Raw genomic sequence first — 25,447 nt, 5'->3', positions numbered from 1 at the left:
ACAAACTCCAAATGCAAGCTGATTGATAAGACATGGTTACTCAAGAGAAAGTTCACTGTGTAAAATGCAGTTTATTGCCAGATAAATTCACACTGAACTGCAGCCATTAATCTTTGAAAGTTAGTGTTTATTGGTCAGATTTAGTGTTCCACATAAGCCCCAGTGCAGAAACACAAAGAAAATGAGAAATCAGAAATGAATAACAATAGATTTCTGAAATAGTTCTGAATTATTATATACTTAAAATATGGAACCTTGAATTTATTGTTCAGTCTGTATGATGGTTGATTTAGCGAGTGACAGATGTCCCTGTCCATGAAAGAACATGGTACCCATGCTGTGTGCATCTCATGTTTCTTTTTTTTTTAACTTTAATATTTCCACTGAATATTGAAGTATAATACCAAGCCTGTTTAATAGTATAAAAAGCAACTGAAATCTTCAAAGAAATTATCTGTTAAACAAGACTTTCTCTCTCACACATTCTCACAACGATAAGCAAAGACTTTGTCTAAATTTTGGAAACCTGAAATGTTGCACCCATGAGTGCTGCTAAGTAGATTTGAGAAATTATCTCTTTTTAAGCAATGCAATTATAGGTGAATAGTTTAAAAAGTAAAAGACCCTCACATACAAATTCTCTATTCCATGCCATGGGTCTCTCACTCAATACTTCTTTGAGACACTTACATTTAAACCACAACCACGTAATGAAATCATAAAGGTCAAGAGACACACACAGTCAGTGCACAGATACAATTGTTCTCAAGCAGAGTCCATTTCCAGCAAACTGGATTAATTCTGTCTCTTATTTCCCCTCTTCTGGGAGTGACAGGGGAGAGAATACAATTAGGTTATCACATGTAGCAGCTGTCACTTGTTGCTGAGCTTCGTTCCTGAGAGGAGTGAAGAAAAGGCTGGCCTCCAGGTCTGTCTGGCGATCAGGTGTTCCATTGCCACAGGACAACTCACAGGAAATTGACAAATCAGGAAGAAGAGGGCTCCTTCTCCTGGGGGAACCTCAACATCCCCTTCGAGGCCGGCTTATCAGATCTAACAGGTATGGCTCGGCAGTTCATGGATTCCATGACAGCCATGAGCCTGTCTCAATTGGTCCAGGGCCCAAGACACTGTGCTGGTAATACTCTCGATGTGGTTTTCAGTATGGACCAGGAATATCCGTGGGCGGAGATAACTGACATCTCCCCCCTGTCATGGACGGACCATTTTCTGCTCAAGGCTGGACTGAATGCCACAATCCAAAAACCCCTTGGGGGTGGAGGACCTATTAGAATGGTCTGCCCTCGAAGGCTGATGGAACCCAAAAGGTTCCAAGATGCCCTAGAGGGAATTATGTCTGGGAACAATGGCGATTCTGTCGAAACCCTGGTTAATAATTGGAATAAGAACTTTACCGGGGTAATAGACAGTATTGCTCCTGAGCGTCCTTACCAGCCCGCTCCAAATAGAAGACCCTGGTATACAAAAGACCTACGCCAGATGAAGCGAGTTGCGCAACGACTAGAGTGCTACTGGCGGAAACATCAGTGCATATCTGACAAGACACTCCATGAGAACATGCTACGTTCCTATGGAGTGGCAATCAATGCAACAAATAATTCGTTCAATGCTGCACGGATTGCATCGGCGGAGTCTCATCCAGCAGAGCTGTTCAGGGTGGTCAGGGAATTAACTCAAGTACCAACCGCCCTGAACCCTTTACTAGAACTAACTACAGCCTGTTGTGATGCTTTTAATGATTTTTTCACCGATAAAATCTCTCAGATAAGGGCTGATCTTGATGCTGGTTTTTCGACAGAATCAATAAGAGAGGCGTCCAGTGACTCTGGAAACAAGGTTATTCTGGATCGCTTTGAGTTTGTAAGTACCGATGACATGGACAAGCTCCTTGGAAGTGTAAGGAGAACGACGTGCCCTCTCGACCCTTGCCCCTCTTGGTTGATTGTTCAGGGAGGAGATGCAATGAAAACACCGCTACAACTTATTCTTAATGCATCTCTCCAGGAGGGTATATTTCCAACTGCCTTAAAGCAGGCTATAGTAAAACCGATTTTGAAAAAACCCTCCCTTGATCCCCTGTTGAGAAACAATTATAGACCAGTTTCTCTGTTACCATTTTTGGGCAAGGTGATCGAGAGGGCGGTTGCCTTCCAACTCCAGGCTGTCTTGGGGGAAACCGATTATCTGGACCCATTTCAAACTGGCTTCAGGGTGGGATACGGAGTTGAGACTGCTATAGCCGCCTTAGTCGATGATCTTCGTCTGGCCACTGACAGGGGAAGTGTAACCCTGTTAGTGCTCTTGGACATCTCAGCGGCCTTCGATACCATCGACCATGGTATCCTTCTGGAACGCCTGAGAGAATTGGGTATCGGGGGCACTGTGCTCCAGTGGTTCCGGTCCTATCTCTCAGGGAGGTTCCAGATGGTGAGGCTGGGGGACAGTTGCTCTCGTAAAAGAGAGCTTACATCGGGCGTCCCCCAGGGCGCTATTCTGTTCCCCCATGCTGTTTAACATTTACATGAAGCCGCTGGGAGAGATCATCCAGAAGCATGCAGCATGGTGTTATCAGTACGCTGATGACACCCAGATCTATCTCTCCATGTCTCCGACTGATGCAGTGACTAAGGAAGGCACCTCTCCTCTGGATGCCTGCCTGGGGTCAGTAATGGACTGGATGAGGGAAAACAAACTCAAACTGAATCCAGAGAAAACAGAGGTACTTGTGATAGGTACCCCAAGTCCAGGCAGGGAAATTTGTCATCCAATCCTGGATGGGGTCAGACTCCCCCTAAAGGACAAAGTTCGCAGTCTGGGAGTACTCTTGGATTCATCCCTATAATTGTCATCACAGGTGGATGCGATGACCAAGAGTGCTTGGTACCAGCTTCGGCTGATACGCCAGATGCGTCCCTGTTTGGACCAAAAGGACCTTGAAACAGTAGTACTTGCACTGGTAACCTCTCGTTTAGATTTCTGTAATGCGCTCTACATGGGGCTACCTTTGTACCAGGTTCGGAAGGTTCAGCTAGTCCAAAATGCTGCAGCCAGGCTGGTCGTTGGAACATTTAGGACAGACCATATAACACCGGTATTAAAATCTCTTCACTGGCTGCCCATTAGCTTCCGGGCTCAATACAAAGTGTTGGTTATTACCTATAAAGCCCTATATGGCTCGGGCCCGAGCTGCTTGAAGGAGCGCCTCCTCCCACACAATCTGCCCCGCACTCTCAGAACAACAGGGAAATATCTGCTAGAGTGTCCGAGAGTGAGATTAATAACAACTCACAAAAGATCATTTGCAATGACAGCACCGACTCTCTGGAACAATCTTCCTGATGAAATCTGGGTCTGCCCCACCTTGGATGCCTTCAGGAAGGCTTTGAAGACATATTTATTTTGGCTAGCATACCCGTCTGACTCCTTGTAGATACCATTCCTAATAGAAGTTCATTTTATTGACTGATAGATTTTATGGCTGTATCTTTTATTATGCTGAGGAATGTATATTGATATATGTAGATTTTATATTTTTATAAATTGAATGTAACTGTGTTTTGATGTAAACCACTTTGATCATAGGAAAAGTGGTATATAAATAAATTATTATTATTATTATTATTATTATTATTATTATTATTATTATTATTGAGTATGCTGTTCTTCAGCCTGAAGGGTTTTATTTTCAGACCATGACTCTCTCTTGGGACTACAGAAAATATCCTGTTCATTCACATCTGCATCCATTTGTTTCACCTCTTCTGCTGCTACTAGAACTTGCTCTTGAACACAGGGATTTTCCAAGCCCTCTAAGCTGTCTGAAACCAAACCATTCTGATCATCTAAGGGCGATCCCTCGTCACATATGGCTAAATGTGCATCAGTAGCTTCTTCCACTATGCTTTGGACTATAACGCATGGCTCCTCTGTAGCTTGGCTGTCACTTTGTTCGGAAATGGAACCAAGGAGATCATCTTCACAAGGATTCACACAAGCATCTTGATCTGGCAGAGGAGGAAGGGCTTTGGATGTTATGGGTGTGCCATGCTTTAGAACACACGTATCTGCACAACTCTGGAGGAGGGCCTTAGCAGCAGACCTTGGAGTTGTTCGCCTTGAAATCCGTTGGGGAGTTCTGCTGGCAGATTTGGGAATCCTGCTGGCAGATTTGGGAGTCCAGTCTGAGAAAGGTTTAGCAGGAGATTTGATTTGGAAAAACCCTCCATTAAACACCACTTTCTCGCCTTTCATTGGTGTTTCTGGGCTCACCACCAGCTCCTCCTGCTTTATCTTGCTTTTCATGATGGCCTTGATGGCCACCAGGGGTTTCCGGGCTGCTGCTCTTTCTGCGGCCCCATTACCTGCTCTGGTTGCCCTCTGGCGCGTGCCATTCTTCTTGCAGGGCCTCTTGTCCTGGACATCATCTGCCGTTTGCCATCCATTCCCTTGAAGCTTTCTCAGGTTCTCAAATTTTTTATTTACATCTTCTATCTGGAAGTTCACCATATCCCAAAATCCATCCAAATCTGTACATGTCGTCTCTTTTTCCTCACGCTGAAATTCACAGTTATCCACCAGCCCTTCAAACTGTTTGAATCGTTCAGCAATCAGCAGTCTGGTTTGCCCAATGGTTGTGCAGACAAGATCTTTTGCATCATCTGGGATATCCATTTCAGTTGTTCCATCCCATTCAAGACACTGTGATGATAGCCTCTCTGTCTCAGATCGAAGGATGTTTCTGAAATAGGGCACATCATGCTGTGCTTCCCCTGCCAGTTCTGTCACTTGAATTGTACAAGAGTCTGTTGGCGGCCGAGTGGTCTCTCTTTCACAGGGAACAGCTTCCATCACCTCCTCAGGAACAGATGCTGTTTCAACTGTAGGCAATTCCAGTGGCAACTGATCTTCCTGAGTGATGATGTCCGCAGTCACTTCAGGAAAAGCAAAGAACTTATATTTTGGATCACAGTCCTTTGGTCCTGTTTCTTTTCCACTTTCTTTAGGGACCTCACTAGTGTTATTTGTGGGACTCCAAGAAAGACTGGGTGACAGGAACACATCTCCTCTGGAAGGGGACTTTGGTTTAACTTTGTAGGTGGTCAACCCTTCTAGAGGCTTAAACACAAACTTCTGAGGGGTGAACGAGTGTGTTTTACTTGGTGGTGCAGGAGCTGGGATGTCAAAGACTGACAGGTTTTCCTTCTCAAGGGAATCCTCATCATTTGCAGTTGCTTCAGTACGTTGAGGTATCATCTCTTTTTTCACAGGTTCCATGAAAGTATTCTCTTTCATTCCACGCAACGCTGTTGCCTCTTCTTTTTTGACCACTCTTTGCTGTTTTCCCTTATTTGTTTCATTTTTCTTTGCCAGATTACCTGTAACTGTAGCTGGCCGCGAAACCTGTGGTATTTTGGACCTTGCAACAGCAGCTGCTGCTCTTGTAATTCTTCCATTTGATGTTGTGGAGACAACTGGTGGAGCCTCTTTGGTCTCCTTTCTGGGAAGTTTGTCTACATAGATCTGCTTCTGTTTCTGCTGAAGTATTTGAGAGATGAAGCCCTTACTGGCATTGCTGGGGGCCTTCATTGAAAGCTGTGGTTTAACTGGCTCTTGCAACTGGTTCTTCACCTTTGATCTTGTTACCCGTACAGCAGGTGCCTCCATGCTTGCCATTTTCACCACCATCTCCTTTGACTTGCTCAGTACTGGGATCTGTGATGTTTTTGGAAGGAAGGCAGGGACCTCTGGCTTGAATCGCCCACATTTAAATATAGGTTTCTCTCTCTGCTCTTTTAACTTCTGTAGTTCTTTCTCCTCTTTGTAACGTTGGAGCATTTCCATGTGCTCCTGTCCATGAGTCTTAGCTGGAGCATTTGAAATCTGATTCAGCTTAGCACTCCTCTTGGATGAATGTTCTTTGCCTGTCTCCTCCAGCCGAGAAAGTTCCTTCTCTCTTGACGCTTGTGTATTCACGTCGATCGGTCCAAACTGCCCCCCCTTATTGAACTCCTTGTGCCTGCTCTCCTTCTGAAGAACAGACTTTCGGCGTACAAGTTTTGTCTTGAGCGTGTCGGTACTCAGATCCTTTTTGTACCAAGTAGCGAAATTAGTGGCCATCTTTTCTCTCCCTTCCTCTTCCTCTGCAGCAGACCTCCTCCCTCTCTCGCTTCCAGCACCGAATTGCATCTCATGTTTCCATGATAAATAAATGTTTTGCAGTTGTCTTTTCAGTACATATGAACAATAGACATGAACACTATGTTCAAGTTCATTTCTTGCCCAAACAGATGCTAAGGCTCAGATTACAAGAACATCAAGTCCCCATGAATATGGCACAGGAACAAATGGTGCCAGAAAAATAGACTGGAGTTACCTTTGATTGCAGGACTGCTTGTATATTTCCTTGCAAATCTACCTCTAATTTGTATCTCTCCTTGCCCTTCTATAGAGTCACACAATTGCTTCAGGAGCATGTGTGCATAAACACACACACTTCATGTTCATTTGAAATATATATGCCCATCCAGTCAAGTCATCACCATTAAACAATTTGCATTGTGGTGTGTCCTGTGTATGCCTTGTATAGTTTGATTTTCATAGTTTTTGCATCTGATTTGCCTTGTGATGCTTGGTCCTTCTTACATATATTTAAACTGCCCTCTCCCCTTTTCCTAAGGATCCAGTGAAACAATGTTCTTCTGGGATAACTGCTTTGCATGTTCAGGTATAGGTAGGTTTGGCTCCAGGGGGTTGTCTGCAAGGATAAAAGAAGAGCAGTTTTACCCTGTTTTGAGTCTCAGTTGTTTACACAATGCATGGGGCCAGAATGAAAAACCAGAGCAAAATAATACTCTGTTGCTCCACTCTAATGTGGAAAATGTGCATTATCACACCAGCATATAAACTTCATGATGTGGGTGCAGGACTATGGGAAGGCCCAGATGGCTTATGGAAGTGGTCTGGAGCCTGCTTCCTGGGCCCAGTGAGATGCAGCCACAGGCATCATTGCTTGCCATATGGTGTTTTTCTTTTGTTGAACCAGATGCATCATCGCTCCATCACCTCAGCAAGCTGTCACACACCCCATTAAGTGAAATTACAAGAAACATAATGCAATGGAGGTAAAAAAATACCACAAACTGGCCAGTCCAATAGGGGGACATGAGGTGGAATGGGGGAAAGGGGGCATTTATTGGGTGTGCTCCATGATTGTACTTTGCCAATGTTTCCGTGGATGCACTGATGCCCTGTATGGGTGGGCAATAGCCCATGTGACTGTGTAGCCAATCACATGGATCATCCAATAGGATGGCAGCTGGGTAGGACTGGAGAGGTAATTGGCAATTGCAGGTGATGTTTTCATGTGGTGGTATGCATGCATGGGGGTCAGACAAAAAAACAATTGAGCAGCATGGCTTGACACCATGGGGTGTGGACTGCCTGTGGGTGTTTGGTCTGCCTGGGAGCAGGCCATGTGGACAGTGAGAGTTCCAGCCAAATTGGAAAAACCTGGAAATAGTCCGTTTTTTTACTCTCTGTCTGCTCAGCCCCCAGGATATGCCGACTTTAGTGAAGTACAGCATGCATGCACCGTATGCAGGCTTGTCACATGCACATTTGAGGTTATGCATATGGTGAGCCCTAATATGGTGAATGGGGTGTACACCACAGGAATGCACATCATTCAAATGAATGGGACTTAATCTTATGCCAAATTCGCCTTACGTGGGCAAGGGGATCCTATTGTGACCTTTGATCAACCTTCTTTAAAAGTTGTTTAAGTGAGGCTATGTGTTTATTTACTGTACAGTAAAATAGTTCATTTTATTTGTTGTGATGCTTATAACGATGGATAAAAAGGAGTCTTAAGATGAAGCCATGTTCCACTGTTTTTAATGCAGATTAAAAGGTATCAAACTGCAAATAATTTAAAAAGGTAAAGCTAATTGAGGGATTTGTGTTTTTTATAATTAGCACATGAACAAGTTGTAGAACAGAGAATACCTTATGACCCACAAAACTTGCTCTCCCAGCATTTTGTAACTCCTGCTGCCTTCTTGTTGTTGCCAGTGCCAGACTGTGCCATCCAAAAACAGCAATGGTGCTCCCAAAAACATGAGAAAGAAACTTTCTTTCCCTCTCTTCTCTTAACTGAGTAAAGGAAACATTCTGAGCCCTTTCACGCTATACAATTTTAACAGTGTGATTCTCCTTTATTTGCAATGGTTCCATTCTGTGGAATCCAATATTTTGGTGACACACTGGAGCTCTTTGCCTGAGTACCCTCTGGATGAATTCAGATCTCCACATGGCCATGGAAACCCATTGGGTGACCTTGTACAAATCACAATCTCTTAGCCTCAGAGGAAGGCAGTGTTCCTCTAAACAAATCTTGCCAAGAAAACCCTGTGATAGGCTTGCCTTAAGTTTGCCATAAATTGGAAATAAGCTGAAAAAACATAACAACTACTACAACAACAAATTGCAAATCCCAAGAGTCTATTGGATGTTTTCATGGCAGCTGAAATGGAATATAGTGCTATAATTATGTTGTATGAAAAGAGTCCTATGGCTTGTACAGAAACTGTCACATTCCATGGTGTGTGTGTGTGGGGGGGGGAGTCTGCTCCCTTCTGTATTACAGAAAGGTACATCACTACCTGACATAAGCTTTGACAAAGAAGATTAAATGTCCTTGGTTCTCTCTACATATAGGCAGCATACTCAAAGTTTTGTCATTGACAGAAGAGTTTCTTTAACAATTCAGTAAAGCTGAGCTGCTTTATAAAGCAATAGTAGATTGGACAAGGTGGGACATTTTTGTAGGACAAGCTGGTAACTTCATGTGTCTGGATTTGGGCCTGAAAGAAGAAGGAAAAGTGTGGACAATAGGCATATATAGAGAGCCAGCGTGGTGTAGTGATCTATGTGTTGGACAATAACTCTATAGAACAAGGTTCTAATCCCAGTTTAGCCATGGAAACCCATTGGGTAATCTTTGGTGTATCACATTTTAACAGTCCCAGAGGAGTGCAAAACCAAACCCCTCTGAACAAATCCTGTCAAGAAAACTCTGTGATAGATTTTCCTTAGGGTTTCCATAAGTTGCAAATTACTTGAAGACATAGACAACAACAGTATATGGAAGAACAATTATAAATTTTTCACATGTTTCTAGATTTGCCTAACATCAGTACTGATCACGATTAGGTCATAAGCCAAACTTGAAAAGTTCAAATAATTAATTGCACTTAAATTAATAGATTCCTAACAAAGACATCATCATAAGAGATCTTGAAATAAATGCTTTGTTGAATATTGATTGCTAGATTTGCTTTAGTTATTTTTAGAGAAAAGTCATCCGAATGCTGTAAGCTACTGGTTGTAGTAAAAACATAAAAAACCTCTATTACTATAAAGATAATGATAAGGTTCAGTTCTGGAATAAATAAATGATTTATCCCTCATTCAATTTGGAATGCAGTGAAAATTAGAATAATTACAAGCAAATTCTTATTTGTAACTACTTAATTCCAAGCTCTGAACACCAGTTGTCTGGTGCTTGAGTCAGTATAACAGAACCTTAAGTCTTGGACATAAATTGTTTTTTTCCCCCCTCCAAAAACATTGAATGAAAAAGAATGAGTCCCACACAAGTACATTAAATATCTTTTTGTGATTCCTGAAATCCTCCTCAGAACAGAGCTTGGAAAAGTTGCCTTTATGACTGTACCTTCCAGAATCTTCCAGCCAGCATGGCTACTTTCCAAGCTATGCCTCATAGGCAGGCATAGTAGACAAAATGATTTTTAAAGGCTTTGGATTCTCAAACCATATGTTTTTCATTTTATTAACTCTTTCTTTATCATTTTTCTTAGTTTACCCAACAGTGTCAAAATATCATGACACCTGCTATCTACTGAGTCATGATTCAGTGTCCCCTTAAATTTTCTCATCTATGGAAGTGGATGGTAGCATCCCCCCACACAATTTGTCTAACTTTGTCGATTATAGTGAGATGCTGCTAATGATCTAAGGTATGTGGAATTTGAGCCCAATGTGGGCTAGCCCTTGCTGAATCATGAGATTTTTGGGTCTTTGTTTCTTGTAGCATCATCACTGAGAAGGGATGATAGATACTAGCAGCTTCCTGCATTGTTATATTTCTTATATTTATTTTTATCCTGGCCGGATCTCTACCAGTTGGATATTCTGCTTTTGGGCTTGATCATCACACCAATTAAATTTCTATCCTTGGTCAGTGAGCAAAGCTCACTGGTTGATGGGCAAAGCTCTTGGTTGATATAACTCTAGAGTCACTTTTATTCTGCTTATTCTGAGGAACTGGTGAAGCAGTAGTCAAGCCTTGTGGAGATCCATGAGAATGTCATTTTATAGTTGTTCCTGTATATGAGGTAACAAAATATATTGGTCAGCAGTGACCAATCCTAAAATGAGCTGGGGAGGTGTTGGCCCTCTATGTCATAGAATCATAGAATCACAGAATCATAGGGTTGGAAGAGACTTCATGGGGCATCAAGTCCAACCCTCTTCCATGCAGGAAAACACGATCAAATCACTCCTGACAGATGGCCATCCAGCCTCTGTTTAAAAACCTCCAAAGAAAGAAACTCCACCACACTCGTAGGTCATGTGTTCCGTGGTTGAATATCTCTTACTGTCAGGAAGTTCTTTCAAATTTCGAGGTGGAATCTATTTTCCTGTAGTCCACAAACAGTCTAAAAGTAGCATCCAATAGGAGAATTTTCCTGATACATTGCAGAGCATGGCCTATTAATATAGTGGTTTTTTATCCTGTACTTGCCCTTTCCTTGTCACTGGTCCCTGGGCTTTTGGGAATTGGGTGGACTTAAATAAATAAATAACCTTGAACCATTTGTTTTGTTCTATTTGTGTTCATCTGTATGTCTGGAGACATACATAGGAGAGTTGGGAGCCTTCTCACCTTGTTGTGGTTCCAACTGACTTAACCTCGCTCACACATAACATGCCAGCAGACAAACCCAGCAGGACTGAGCAGGTGCCATCTCTGAAATGTAACAGGATTAGGTTTTACTTGTAGTTGAACAGGCATCCAGATATATTATCCCCTGAAACATTTCAGTGTCAAGCTCTTAAAGATTTATCTAGCTTAAACAAACCATAGGGCGTTGCTAAGGGAGATATGATAACAGGAGTGTTGTAACATTTCCGATGAAGGCATTGTTGACATGTCAGACTTCTCTCCTGCTCCCTGAGCCTGTCAGGTTTATGTGGATGGCATTTGATGTGATTTCCTTTCATATGTTGCAGCGGAGCTTATCCGTTCTTTGCAAACAAACTGTAAAGATACCTGTCAAAGACTATAGAAAAGGCTTGGGAGTGAGATACTTGGCATTTGTGTGAGGTCAAAAATAGAGGCTGAACATTTTGCACATATGCCAAGGCAACTTTTGTTGTTTTTGTAAGACATTGTAATTAAAAGAAAAAATGGGAGGGGGGAGATGTTTTATTATACTCTTTGGAACCGGACTGCCTGCCCCCAATCTCCTTTTGCTAATAAAAATGACCATTTATGCAGTTCATTGTGGAATAAAACTTGCCTGGCATCATCTTTCCAAGATTATTCACTGCTCTGTTATTTCCAGTATATTTACATTTGTGAAGGCCATACTTTAAAAAGAAATTGCATACTCTCTCTAGCTTCACATGCATATTGGTATGAACATTCATTCCACATAGATTGAAGTACAAAGTACATTTCCTGTATTATGAAGCAAAGCTGAACATTCTCCAAGCTCAAAAGTGTCATATTCTTTGACTATCCCCAAGGACAGGGAATTAGCATTTGGACAGCTGACAGGAACAGAATGTTTTTGTTTGTGACTAATGCAATAGCTAAGTGCTGGGTTCCAAATGGATCCAGGCCTTCTGGGACAAACCAAATCAGGATATTCTGAAGATAACACTGGATTCCTTGTTAAACCTGGCAAAATGGGGCATAACCATCTATCTAGGGATGATCTCCATTAACCATCTAGATATACTTACCATTTTAGTGGTAATTTAGGAGCTTTCTTTAAAAAAAAAATTATGGCCAAGATCCAGTGATATACATCTGTATGCACCACAAGTGAAATAAGGAATTTCTTTCCTTTCTTCATATTGTAGCCCCCATGGTGCCAAAAGAAATCAGTCCAAGTACCTCTTCTAACAGATTTTATGGTGCACAGGGATTTGCAGGCAGAAGGAGGGAATAATTGATTTGTGTGGAAGCAGTAGGATCTAGTAGAAGTATACAGTTGGATCCTGCACTTTGTGCATGTGTGTGTATATCTGTGGGAGATCTGAAAGTCACTAAGAAACCCAGAGCAGTGGTATGGATGGTGAATTGTGGTGAAGAACATTAGAGTATAGCAGGGGAAATGGACCTCTGATTTTTGTTAATGCTGCTTAATGGTAGCTATATACACTTCAGGATCTTGTCTCATTCCTTAATAACTGCCCTTTGTCTTCTTCTAATTTATTGACTGCAGTCTCCATTCTGATTAATGACTGAACCAAGGCATGAAAAATCATTGAACTATTTCATTGTCTTCCTCATCTACTTTAACTACATCATGAGAAGACATGATCAATATAAAGGACAGACCACATTCCAGATGGATAGATTCAATCAACATAGCCATGAGCTTGAGTCTGCAAGACCTGAGCAGGGCTGTTGATGATAGGGTGACTTGGAAGTCTTTCATTAATGGGGTTGCCATAAATTGAAGTCAACTTGATGGCAGTTAACAACAAAATGGCTCCTATATGGTCAGAAGGAGGGGGTGAGAAGAAAGGATTTGGAAGAATTTAAGTAGATGAAGGTACTAAAGGCACCAGACTCCATCTGATCTTGAAAGTTAAGCACCTTGGTCCTTAAATCCACCCTGGTTAGTGCTTGGATGGGACAATGAATACTAGGTGCTTTTATGGAAAAAAAACCCTATGAAATGCATGGGGTTACTATAAGTCAACTGGAAACTTGAAGGCACATTCACACAGTTACACAAACACATGGAAAAGGTTGACGTACACCCTTCTTTTCTTATTATTTATTATTATTATTATTAACCTTTATTTATAAAGCGCTGTAAATTTACACAGCACTATATGTACAGTCTTTTTAATTAGACGGTTCCCTGCCCTCAGGCTTACAATCTAAAAAGACACGACACAAAAGGAGAAGGGAGTAGTGGTAGGGAAGGGGATGAGGTCCAGCAGTTCCTCTCTACCTCCAAGGCCTGGACCAAGGCAGGTGGACTGGAGGGAGGGCTTGGGTTCATAATGCTTGGTTAATCTTCATCCAGGGAGGCAAGCGACAATTAAGCAAGGCCTGGGAATGCTTCTCTGAACAGGATGGTCTTCAACTCCGTTTTGAAGCTGGTTAAAGAAGTGATGGCTCTTGTTCGTGGGGGAAGAAGGTTCCAGGAGTGAGGGACAGCGAGTGAAAAGGGGCAAATCCAAGATGGGGCAGAGGAAATCCTGGGCTGGGACAGCAGACCTTGACTACCAGAATGGAGGGCCCGAGTGGGAAGGTGAAGAGAAAGGAGGGGCCAACCCATGGAGGGTTTTAAACATGGACAGCAGGAGCTTATACTGAATGCGGAAAGGGAGGGGGAGCCAGTGAAGGGATGCCAACACAGGAGAGATATGGTCAGAGCAGTGGGAGGATGTGATAATGCATGCAGCTGAATGCTGAACAGAGATTAAAGGACGGAGATGAGAAAGAGGAAGCCCTGCCAGAAGGATGTTACAGCAATCAAGTCGTGAGACCACTAGGGCATGGACCAGGATCTTGGCAGTAGAGGTGGAGAGAAATGGTCGAATTTTGGCAGTATTGTACAAAAGGAATCTACAAGCCTTGGCTGTGGTCTGGATCTGAGGGATACACAACAGAGAAGAATCAAAGATAAAACCAAGACTGCGAGCTTGCTGGACTGGTTGAATAGAAGTGTTGTTCACAGAGACAGAAAAGGAGTGTGGAAGGGTGGACTTAGGAGGAAAGACAAGAAGCTCTGTCTTGGACATGTTGAGCTTCAAACGCTGATGGTGCATCCACTGTGAGACAGCTATGAGACAAGACAAAACTTGCTGTTCAAGCCTTGGAGAAAGGTCAGGGGTGGAAAGATATAACTGGGTGTCATTGGCATACAGATGGTAGGAAAAACCAAAAGAACTAATGAGTTTACCTAAGGACAGTGTGTAGAGAGAAAACAGAAGGGGACCCAGAACAGAGCCCTGGGGCACTCCAACAGATAAGGGAACAGAGGATGAAGTCTGACCACCTGCAGCCACTGCAAAAGATTGGCCTGACAGATAAGATCTAAACCAGTCAAGAACAGAGTCTGAGAACCCAAGGTCAGAAAGTATATCAACTAGAAGACAGTGATCAACGGTGTCAAAGGCAGCAGACAGATCAAGAAGGATGAGAACAGAGTAAAGGCCATTAGCCTTGGCCCGGAAAAGATCATTCGAGATCTTAGTGAGAGCTGTCTCTGTGGAATGCCTTGGGCGGAAACCAGTCATAGTTTAGTACATTCCCCATGGAAAACAAGCTTTCCTTAAGAAATCTGGCTTTGTGTGTGATACATACTATGTTTTCAACTGCCCAAAGGAATGGATGAGATATAAACACTGGAGTTTATTGCACAAATGTTTGTAAACGTTCCGAGGTCTCAATGGTAATGGAACGGAACAGATTTTATCACATAGCCTCGTTACCGAGATGTTTGCAATGGGTTCCCGTTCTGTTCTGTTCACGTAAAATGTCCCCGACGATTCTCTTCCGTCCTCCCTCACCAGTAAATGTTATGAGAACGGAAAATCCTCTGTTTGCGATATCCTACGCATTCCAATTGCATCCCCGTCCGATCCCTACAGTTATGACGGGCCATCATGATATCTTTCCTTTACCAGGTTTCCTTGCAAGATGTTTTAACGACTTCCATTCCTCAAAATTATAGAACATCTAGACATGTCTCTATATGAAAAATAAAGCAGGAAACAGTGTTGGATACCAGAAAAAGATTTCAGGTAGGTATGGTAGGGTTGGAATAATTATCCTCTTTTACCATTGAGAAAATGTAGGACAAATTTTAGACCAAACTGTAGGACAAATGTAGGACAAAAGTAAGCCAAAGGACCTTTTTCTGAAACGTCCTACATTTTGGGCTTAGTTTTGTGCTGTATTTGTCCTACAGTTTGTTCTACATTTTGTCCTACATTTTATCCCTGGTAATAGAGGACAATTATGGCAACACAAAGGTAGGTATGCCTTAATTATCCACTAAACCCAGGAATAAATGGAAGGGCAAACTTATGGCCAAAATGTAGTTCATTGTCAGAAAATGTGGGAACATGAATGTAAAAGTTTTGTTCTAGTGTTGGCTTTGAAAACTGCACGCAATTTTCTTTGTAAACTGCGCATGCGCAAAGACAGGGGATGGTCGGGGCGTCATCAGGATGGGACCTGGCCGTGCAGTGATATCCATTCACAGCGAGGTCCAAAAACGACAACAGGTCGTTTTCTCCATTAGCGGTGTGCGATAGCGATAGTTTTTTTCGCATTCACATAACGCTAAGAAGACTTAATGTGATAGCGTTCGTCTTCAGCCCATTTCCTGATCTGTCCACCTTGTCAACAGGAATGGAACGGGAAAACTGTGAGTGCGATATGGTTCATAGTGTGTGCACACATATGCATGCACGCATGAATGCACATGCCTTCAAGTCACTTGCTGATTTATGGTGATCCTATGAAAATCATTAAGTTTTCTTAGGCAAGTAATACTCAGAGGTGGTTTTAGCAGTTCCTTCCTCTGAAATATAGCCTACAACACCCAGTATTCATTGGCAGTCTCCCATCCAAATACTAACTAGGGCTAACCTTCTACACCCCCAGAGGTCATTTTAGTGCACTTTAGTGCATTCTGGAGTCCCCCCCCCCCAAAAAAAAAAGACAAAAATCCAAAGGGGAAAAAAAGGTCATGCTTTTCCCACCCATGAAATAGATTCTTACATTCTACGACAGTATGAAACATTTCATGAAGGTTTTGGCTGTTCTGATGTTGAACTCCCAGAGGGAAATGCCACTACATAGGCCAGGATAGGTTAGTTTGTTGTTGTTGTGTGCTTTCAAGTTGTTTCCTATTTATGGCAACCCTAAGATGACTGAACATGGGGTTTTCTTGGCAAGATTTGTTCAGTGGAAGTTTGCCCTTGCCATCCTCTGAAGGTGAGAGAGTGTGACTTGCTCAAGGTCACCTATTGGGTTTTGGTAGCTAAGCAGGGTTTCAAACCCTGGTTTCCAGAGTTATAATCCAGTGCTAAAACCACTACACCATGTAGCTCTCTTGGCTAGTTTACAGAATAATTATTATCTAATTATGCAATACAATGGGATGTGCAAGTTTTGTTGCAATATATTTGTTCATGTATATTGATTTTTTTAAAAATATAGAGAAGTAATGGTAAAGGTAGTCTCTTGACATGAATGTCTAGTCATAACTGACTGTAGGGGGCTGTGCTCATCTCCATTTCTAAGCCGAAGAGCCAGCATTGTCTGAGGACTGCTCTGGTGGTCATGTGGCCAGCATGACTGCACCAAATGCTGTTGGCACCACTACACCATTGCATTTAGGCCTCATGATTGTTGTGTTTAATTGGAACAGAAAAGTCAGTGAAGATGACAGAAATGCACAGTTACCTTTCTAAACTAAATGGCTCGGGATAACTTATTTACACTTTGCCTTGAAGATTTCGAACAGCCTTCTGAGGCCTGATTCCCACTACCTTTTAAACCAGATCACAAATCAGTTTGATCCGGTTCAAAACACCTTGGTTCCCACTTGAACCGAATTGCCGCTGAAGCAATTCAGAGAGGAGAACTATGTGCTAGACCCATTTTACCTGCATCTTTTTGATGCTGATTTTTTAAAGTGTATTTTTGGATAAATCGATTCAGCGCATGTGTGAAAAAGATATGGATCAGAATTGATTGAAATTTGCCCTTCGACTGGCTGGAGCAGGTCCATTTTGAATCGATTCATTCGTGAATATGAACCACAAGTGGGTTATTTTACAGGAAAAAAATGTGATAAGGGCAAATGTAGTGTGAACCACACACCGCTGTTGAATCGATCCATCGATTCAGATCGCAAACCGTTTTATTTGTAAGTGGGAATGAGACCATAGATAGCCTCACAGAAAGTGCATTAAAGTTACCAGCCCTGAGGTAACTAAGGTGATAATATTAATAATTAATAGGAAGAAGGTGTTTTGGATCATGGGCTCTGCCTGAACCCAAGGTCTATAGGTGTAGAACTTCTGATGAGAGAAAGTGAGACAAAGACTTGTTTGGAGAAGGAGCAAGCAGCCCCTGACTCTATATAGTTGCTCCCTATGTTTTCTAATTTTTATGGGAAGTTAGGACAAAATAAGAAACAGTGGTTGATTAGATACTTCTGCATTTTATCCAGGCATGTTATGAAGAGAGGAGATCAGGGGCTGCAGACACAAGCAAAACTCTTATTGATGTCTGTTAGGGGTCTGCTCTCTTTCTTCTGTCCTTGAGTAGGGAAAAGGGACCACAAATTCTACTAACCCTTGATCTCCTCCCCAGGATCTCCTCTTCAGTGAGAAGTCATTGAGGGAATACTTTTGTTCTTTTTGCAACGTATTTATGATTTTGCAGACTTCTACTTCCCCTCCTATGAGAGAGGAGAACATCTGTATATAAATACAGAATTCAGGTTTATGAGACAGAGTTGGGAAGAAGATCTTTTTTCGGAAAGCCTTTTTTGCAAGCAAGACTTATACCAGCAAAGGCATCATGCACATGAAACCTCCTTCCTTCAAGCATGGCATGGGAAGTTACAAAATTACTGTTATTGTCTTCATTGCTTGCATTAAAGTTGTTCCTGACTTATGGCAACCCTGAGGCTAACCTATCATGGAGTTTTCTTGGCAAGATTTGTTCAGAAGAGGTTTACCATTGCCTTCCCCTGAGGCTGAAAGCACGTGACTTGCCCAAGATCACCTAGTGGGTTTCATGGCCTAGTCTAGAATTGAGCCCTGGTCCCCAGAGTCATAGTCCAATACTCAAACCACTACAATATGCTGATCCTCAAAATTACTAAACAATCGTAAATCATATTCAGGCAAGGATCACCAGGGGAAAAAAATCAAACATAAACCCTAACATGAGTAAGGGGCTATACAGATTGCCTCTTTGGGGTGGTGTGCAGCCACCCCTTTACTGGTTGGATTGGTATTGTGGCAACTGCATGCTGTGGCACTGATCCAGCCTCCGTAGAGCACAAAAAGGAGCCGGAAAAACCAGCTCCTTTTTGTGCTCTTGAAGGGGTGCCATAGCCACTGCCGCCGCACAGCGTGATGATGTCCCTTTGGTGCTGCACTGTTTGGACTAGCGCGTGCCAAAATGGCACTCAGGTGGTGGTGTTAAGACATTGAGCGCGGGGATGCTCAGCCCTGACTTCGCCCACAGGCCGGTACCTTTTGCCGGTCTGTCCAGGGCCTAAGGTATGTGTTTCCCTGCTCAACACATGATGCAGTTGAAAATCTGGATCTTTGGGTATTCATTGGGAAAAGCAGGAATGTGGATCTGTTTGTCCAGCTTGTGACCATACTTCCCAAAGTTTGGGGAGGTAGACAGTAGCCCTCCTATCTCTCCATCAAACCCAAGAAGTCTCTCTTATGCCTCATGGTGCCATGTTTTATAACTGCTCACCTTTTACAACATCTCCCAAGAATGTCATCTCCTCAAATGACACTCTCTCATGGTCTTTTACAAATCCTACAGTGACGCTGTTCCTAAATGTAACCTAACCCTCATATCATTAACCCTTGTTTTCCTGGAAGTTAGCCCACTGTTCTACAGTTGTGTTGTCCAAGATAATGGCAGGACGGCATTTTACAATACCCCAGGAAGAAGTTCAAAGTGTTTACTCAATTCATAAAGTTGCTATACATCCAGCTTTCCTGCTTACTAATTTTAAAACTTTTAAGGAATCTTATGATTAAACAATCTTAGTGTAGTCAGGCCTCAGAGAACCTTAAGTGAGATGGAAATGTTTACAATTAAGGAATCTGTTTTAACAAGGGAAAATGGCAATCATTGAAGGACTGTATAGAGAAATCTGCACGTATTCACAAGCAATGCAATTTTTTATGTGTCTACTAAGAAAGCCACATAGAGCTAAATGAGTTTTACTCTCTGACAAGTGCATAAATAAGCCTTGGTCATCTGTATTTTCATCTGCAAAAACCTAAAACTAGCTGAAAGGTTACTCCAGTCTTGATTCACTCCTTTTATTAAGCAACAAAGCTTTGGCTGTAACATGAATACTCCATATGCTGTTTCCCTTTCTCCCATCTGGAATTATAGCAAAGCATGCTGAGATGTTGCCATGGCTATGCAATAACAACCAATTGTACTTCACTGTCTCCCTGCCATCTGATCTGTTTTGAGTTTGGAATACTTGCTGGAAGGAGTGATGGCTCTATGGCTTCTGAGTCATATTTATTAAATGCAAAATGTTTTCACAGAACTCCTCTTAGAACCATAATAAAACAGGGAAGACTAAAAAGCAAATCATGTCCTAAAACAGGCTACACAGCTATGTAGCATGTGTCTGGAAAAGCAGAGCCATGTGCGCAAGTTTACTATATATCTTTTCAATATAAGTATATTTGAGGAGATGGACCAGCAAATGGGACAGATCAGTGTGGGGGTTCAGGGTATAGCTGAGCATATTGTTTACTTTTGCCACCTTTGTTGTACCTCCTGAGCTGAGGCTAGTATTGCTGGATGAAGCTGGATATAGGTGGCCTGATCCTTGGAAGCTGGTCCATTTAGGCGAATGGGTATTCCTCTTTATAGGAATAACAGAGACTTAGGGAGATTATTCCCATGACTGAAATACAATAATAGTATAATCTGTTGGGAAAAAATAGATGGGAAGAAAAGGAGGGGGAATAGCATTATATGTCAAAAACAAATTCACCCTGTACAGAAATCCCCATAAGTAATCAAACTGGATCAGTGAATACAGTTTGGGGAAAAATAAATGGAGAAATAAATAAAAATACTGTGGTAGGTGTTTACTTAAGGATACCAAACTAAGCTGAGCTGGTAAATGATGTTTTTCTGAAACAAAGGTCTGAAATCTCCAAGAAGGAAGAACTGGTAATTATGGAGGACTTCAGTTATCCTGATATATGTCGGAAGACTAGCTCACCAACAAATTCCTGATATGCCTTGCAGATAATTTCTGTTTTCAAATAAAGAAGGAAGGAACAAGGGGACCAGCAATCCTGGACTTGATTCTCATTAATAAGAAGTTAGTCACTGGAATCAAAGCAGTTGGTACTTTAGGGAGGAGTGATCCATGGTTATGGGACTGGCCACAGTAAAACACAAACCTTGGATATCAGGAAAGGTGATTTCATCAAGCTTAGGGAAATACTGGGCAGAATCCCATGGCTAGAAATGCAAAAGGAAAAAAGACACTCAGCATGGGTGGGATTTCATGGAGAAAGAAGTGCTAAAAGATCAGTCACAAACAATTCCATGGAAGAAGAACAAAGGGAAACATCTGAAAAAGCCAGTGTTAATACACAGTAAATTTGAAGAGGAAGTAAAAAGAAAAAAGAGTTTGGAAGGAAGGACAAATTACCAAGGAAATAAATGGATGTGTAGGCCAGGCTTGCAGAAATAGTTTAAGGAAAGCTAAAGCTCATAATGAGATAAGACTAACTAGGTAAGCAAGAAGCAACAAAAAAGTCCACCTCCACCCCCTGAAATATGTTTGAAGCATGACAAAGAAAATGGCAGGACTGCTGCTCAGCAGGGGCGGTTAAAATTCTAACAGATCACAATGAAAAGGCAGAACTGCTCGCATCAGTTTTTTCCTCAAAAGAGGACTGTGGGCTTACATGCATCAGCAGAGACCTTGCCAAGGAATAGAAGTTACAAACCAAGATTGATAAGGAGTTATTCAGGAATCACCTAGTTAACCTAAATGAGTTCAAATCTGCAGGGGACTGAAAGAATGTGCTGTCATATTCGCAGGTTTAGGGCACACACAAAAACAATCACAGGTATAGGATGGGGGATACTTAGCATTACTGTATGTGAAAAGGACCTTGGGATTATTATTGATTACAAATTAGGCCAGCAATGTGATACTGCAGCAAAGGAGGTAAGTGCTACCTCAGCCCTCATTAATAGAAGCATAATTCTCAAGTTGAAGGCAGTAATAATCCCACAATATTCTGCACTGGCCAGGTCTCATCTAGAATCCTGGTCATCTCATTTTAAAAAGAATATAGCCTGGTTGGAGTGACTTCAGAGAAGGGCAATTAGAACAATAGGAGTTAAAAAGAATGAAACATATGAGGAGAGGTTGAAGGTACTTGACATATTTATCTTGGTAAAGAGAAGATAGAGGGGTGACATGATTGCACTCTTTAAAATACCTCAAGAGTTCCCACAAAGAAGAGGGTGGAGGCTTGTTCTATGCTGCCTCAGAGGACAGAACTGGATCTAATGTTTTTAAGTTATAGAAGAGTAGATTTTGATGGAAGATTAGAAGTAACTTCTTGACAGTGAGAGCAGTTTAGCAATGGAACCAATATCTTGGAGAGGTGGTGAGCAATCCTTCTCTGGATGTCTTCAAAAGAGGCTGGACAGCTACCTGCTGGGTATGCTCCAGTGGGAAATTGTACATTTTGGGTATGATAGTCCACAGGGCCCCTCCAATTCTATTATTCTCTGATTCTATTCTGGAGTGTAACTATGTAAAGAGGGTAAAGAAAATAAAGGTGTTACACTCAAATAAGAATTATGCCTCACCATGAAATGTTCCTTCAGTCCCCAGATCTGTAGCATTTCAGTAACTTAAAACTTCACTGAAGCATTTAGAAATAAGTATTGAAGCATGTAGGCATCCAAAGGAAGGGGACAGGCAAAATTATCTGAGACCCCAGGTAATAGAAATAGGAACATAGCAAATACAAGTGTTCTAGGTAGGAATGATTTTCAGTTTCTTACTTTCTGCAATGCAAGAAATATGGGGACTGAAGGAAAATTTAATGGAGGGGGGGGGGGAAGTCCACACTCTTGTGCTGCCTCACCAAGCAGAGGTGGCCTGTGTATATTTCTACAGGGGGAACAGTCCAGCAAGTACCACCTGCCTCCACAAAATCCCTCCTAAATAAACTGTTTGCCCAGAGTCCTACGTTTCTGGGAGGTGCCAGCCACAGTGAGGCCCCTGATGCTTTTCCAGCATGTTTCAGCCTCTGTGAAGATCTAATTAATGTTGCTTTGTTTTGTTTCAAGAAAGAGCTCTCCAAGTTCAAGCTGGTGCCAAAGGCAAAGTTAGATATACAATCAAGGAAAGGAACTAGCACTTAAAAGTGATCTTCTCCAGAAGGCATGGGATATGTAAAGTTCTTATCCCCAGTCTAAAATATTCAGTTATATATGCCTTTAGCTCCTTGCTCAATCCGCACTTCCCTGTTTCTGCTTTCTCTTGATGCCAGCTGTTTGCTGTATTTGGTGCTAGTTGGTGCATGTTGAGCTCACCCTGCCCTCCCCTCTTGCTCACATTTGTAAGTCGATGCCAAATCCACTCAGCTCATACAATGAAAGAAATGCTGTCTTTATTTGTTTGTTTCATTTCAGTGCTGCCCATCCTCACAGGAAGTCCCAGGGCTGCTAGCACCTTACATAAAATGCACTAGACCAGAAAACCAGCCTTGAAATTGTAAATCTAAAACTGAAAATATATAATAAAATGTAATAAAATCAGCAAAGACCAATAGAAAAATAAAGAGGATATTTGCCTCTTTCTTTTTTAAAACAAAGAAAGAGGCAAATATCCTCTTTCTTGAAACAACATGAATACAGTGCTACCTCGGGTTACGAAATTAATTCGTTCCGCGGCGCCGTTCGTAACCCGATACATTTCGCAACCCGAAAAGGCGCTGGAAAGCCGCTAGCTGCGCTTCCGATTTAAATTTCGCGCCGAAATTAATTTCGTAACCCGAAAAATCTTTCGTAACCCGGAACAGTTTTTTTAAATCTAACTTTTTCGTAACCCGGAAATTTCGTAACGCGGTCAATTCGTATCCCGGGGTACCACTGTAACAGACAAATCTCTTTCAGAATGAGGTTTTACAGACAGGGTGCCATCACCAAGAAGGATGTGTCATGAGTAGTAGCTTCATGGGCCACATTCTTTAATGAATGTACAAGTGAAGCCTCCAAGGCCAATAATGAGCCCTGAAATAATTGGTTGTCATCCTTTTGCCACTTGCTTCAATTAGACATTTGTCATTTTGCCTCCCAAAGACACCATTCTAACTTGACATATTAATGGACTTACTGATTCATAACAGCACCTCAGGGCTGAGATATAAATGCAAGTAATCTAGTAATGTGAACATTATAACCAGTCCTACTCCCTGAAGTTAACCATTCCCTACCCATGAACAGAAAAACATAAGATTCAGAGTTTTCCTGTTTACAGGAAGTTGGGGAGTTCTCTGTAGACTTAGTTTTTTGTGGGTTTTTCAGGCTATGTGGCCATGTTCTAGAGTCTCTGAAGATGCCAGCCACAGATGCTGGCGAAACATCAGGAAGAATCTCTTCTAGAACATGCCTACATAGCCCGAAAAACCCACAAAAAACTATGGATGCCAGCCATGAAAGCCTTCGACTTCACATTCTCTGTTCATGCAATAATACCAGAGTCAGTTCTTTTGCATATAAACCTAGACCAATGACAGCGCTCCAGTTTAGTTGCTCAAAACAGAAACAGAAAACAGATGCTCACAGTCAATATATGGAAAGCGGGAGAACAAGACTGCACCCATCAACCAAATGATCCTTAATGTCCATGCTTTGACCCAGTTTGTCTACAGAAATTGTCTCTGCTGGCGTGACTCTGGAAAATGCATGGCACTTCCTTCTATAGAGAAAGCATGTATGTACATACAGTTTGTGTGTGCTCTACATGGAAGAGCTGCAGAAATGCATGATGGAAATGAATTGTTGATGCACAGTTGCAAACCACCCCTTCAAAAGCTGTCTGTTTGGTTGACTATACAGCTTTCAAAAGTCACTTGGCAGAAACATCCACTTTAATGCATACACACATGGTGCATGCAAGCTTCTGTATTTGTGGTTGCCATGCCAAGTGTGAAGAGCAAACAAGCATACTCCCACCCTAGAAGCTGCAAAAGTGGTTGAAGATCATTCCTGTAGCTGTCCCAGCCACTTCCTGAACTCCTGAGTTAGAATGAAGGTTACCGGGTCCTGGGTACCTTTCTCACTTAGGTGTTTGTCATCCCTTGCTCCAAATAAGCTAGTTGGAAAAGCTCTGCTAGCCTTTCCTGCAAGGTAGATTGGCAGGGAGCTCATGCTACAAGGCTAATTAGGTCCTGGTAGCCATAGTTTCTTTCTTTGCCTTGTAGGGGCACCGCCACAATAAACACAGAGGCATAGCTGCAATAAAGGCCACAACTTTATTAACTGCAAGCAGCAAAAAACAGCATAGGGTTGGCCCATAGCATGAGGTCAGGATCTGGCAAAATCAACCAACACCCCGGTTGCTCGATACCCAAGGCCTGCACCGGGCTATGGACCACCGGATAGCAACCAGCCGATTGTCTGTATTTCCACCAGCACCAGTCCCAGTCACTGGGACGTGTAAAACGTAATGTCCCCCACAATGGCCCTAAGGACTCCCTCTCCAGTGCTCTGCAGCCCTGGAGACCATCCAACCCAGATCCTGGCTTATGCTGCCACCCCTGGTGGCAAGGGAGGGAGGGTGGGGAGCTGAGTGCAAATGGCCCCGGACTCTGGGCCACGAGGCCTTATATAGGCCAGGTCCAGGGCGGGGCCAATCAAGGTTGCTCCTCCCCCCAAGGCAGCACCAATCAGCTGCCTTGGAGGACCGGAAGGAGCAACCAACAAGAGGTCCTCCAGACCGGCAAGAGCGGCCCCCTGGAAGTTCCTCCTCTGGCCTTGCTCACAGCCAATCAGAGGCCTTGGTCACCCCCGCAAAGCATTCTGGGGCGCGCTGAGGCCCAAACCGGCCCCAAAGTCGTCGGCACTCCTGCCGGCAGCAACGCAGCTGCCGGGTGATCCTGGCAGCTGTTCTTTGTCAACAAGGACAGTCAAATATTATCAGTTCATATACATTTGAATACTAAGCTACACACATAGTTATTAAGAGTATTGGGCAGAACATCAAGGCACACTTCTGTCACCATTGCTACTGGGCCACCGTCTCTCCTGCTACTACTACATTGCTACTATCTGGTGCCTCTGGTGTATTTACTATTATTACAACAA

The 25,447-nt window shown here is 42.6% G+C and overlaps 1 protein-coding gene across 1 annotated transcript; it reads right to left on the bottom strand.

Moving 5' to 3' along the window:
* Window positions 1-808: 808 nt before the first annotated feature.
* LOC149312990 (disks large-associated protein 5-like) lies at window positions 809-6,151 on the bottom strand. The gene is made up of 2 exons (XM_089527056.1): window positions 3,680-6,151; window positions 809-1,010 (listed from the first exon to the last, which is right to left on the bottom strand). The coding sequence occupies exons 1-2, from the start codon at window positions 6,136-6,138 to the stop codon at window positions 809-811; spliced, it is 2,661 nt and encodes an 886-aa protein (XP_089383182.1). The 5' UTR covers window positions 6,139-6,151.
* Window positions 6,152-25,447: the final 19,296 nt, after the last annotated feature.

The sequence above is a fragment of the Sceloporus occidentalis genome, unplaced genomic scaffold, assembly GCF_023333645.1.
Source record: "Sceloporus occidentalis isolate IW3139 unplaced genomic scaffold, rSceOcc1.0.p SCAF_5, whole genome shotgun sequence".
Lineage (NCBI taxonomy): Eukaryota > Metazoa > Chordata > Lepidosauria > Squamata > Phrynosomatidae > Sceloporus > Sceloporus occidentalis.
The sequence above is the reverse complement of the archived record's forward strand: the minus strand, read 5'-3'. Positions and strand labels throughout refer to the sequence as shown.

Bases quoted from the DNA above. Each gene is read 5' to 3' on its own strand.
- LOC149312990 (XM_089527056.1), bottom strand. From the start codon at position 6,138: ATGGCCACTAATTTCGCTACTTGGTACAAAAAGGATCTGAGTACCGAC. The intron at 1,011-3,679 runs GCATACTCAATA...AGGTTCCCCCAG, and splicing joins ACCCTTCAGGCTGAAGAACA to GAGAAGGAGCCCTCTTCTTC.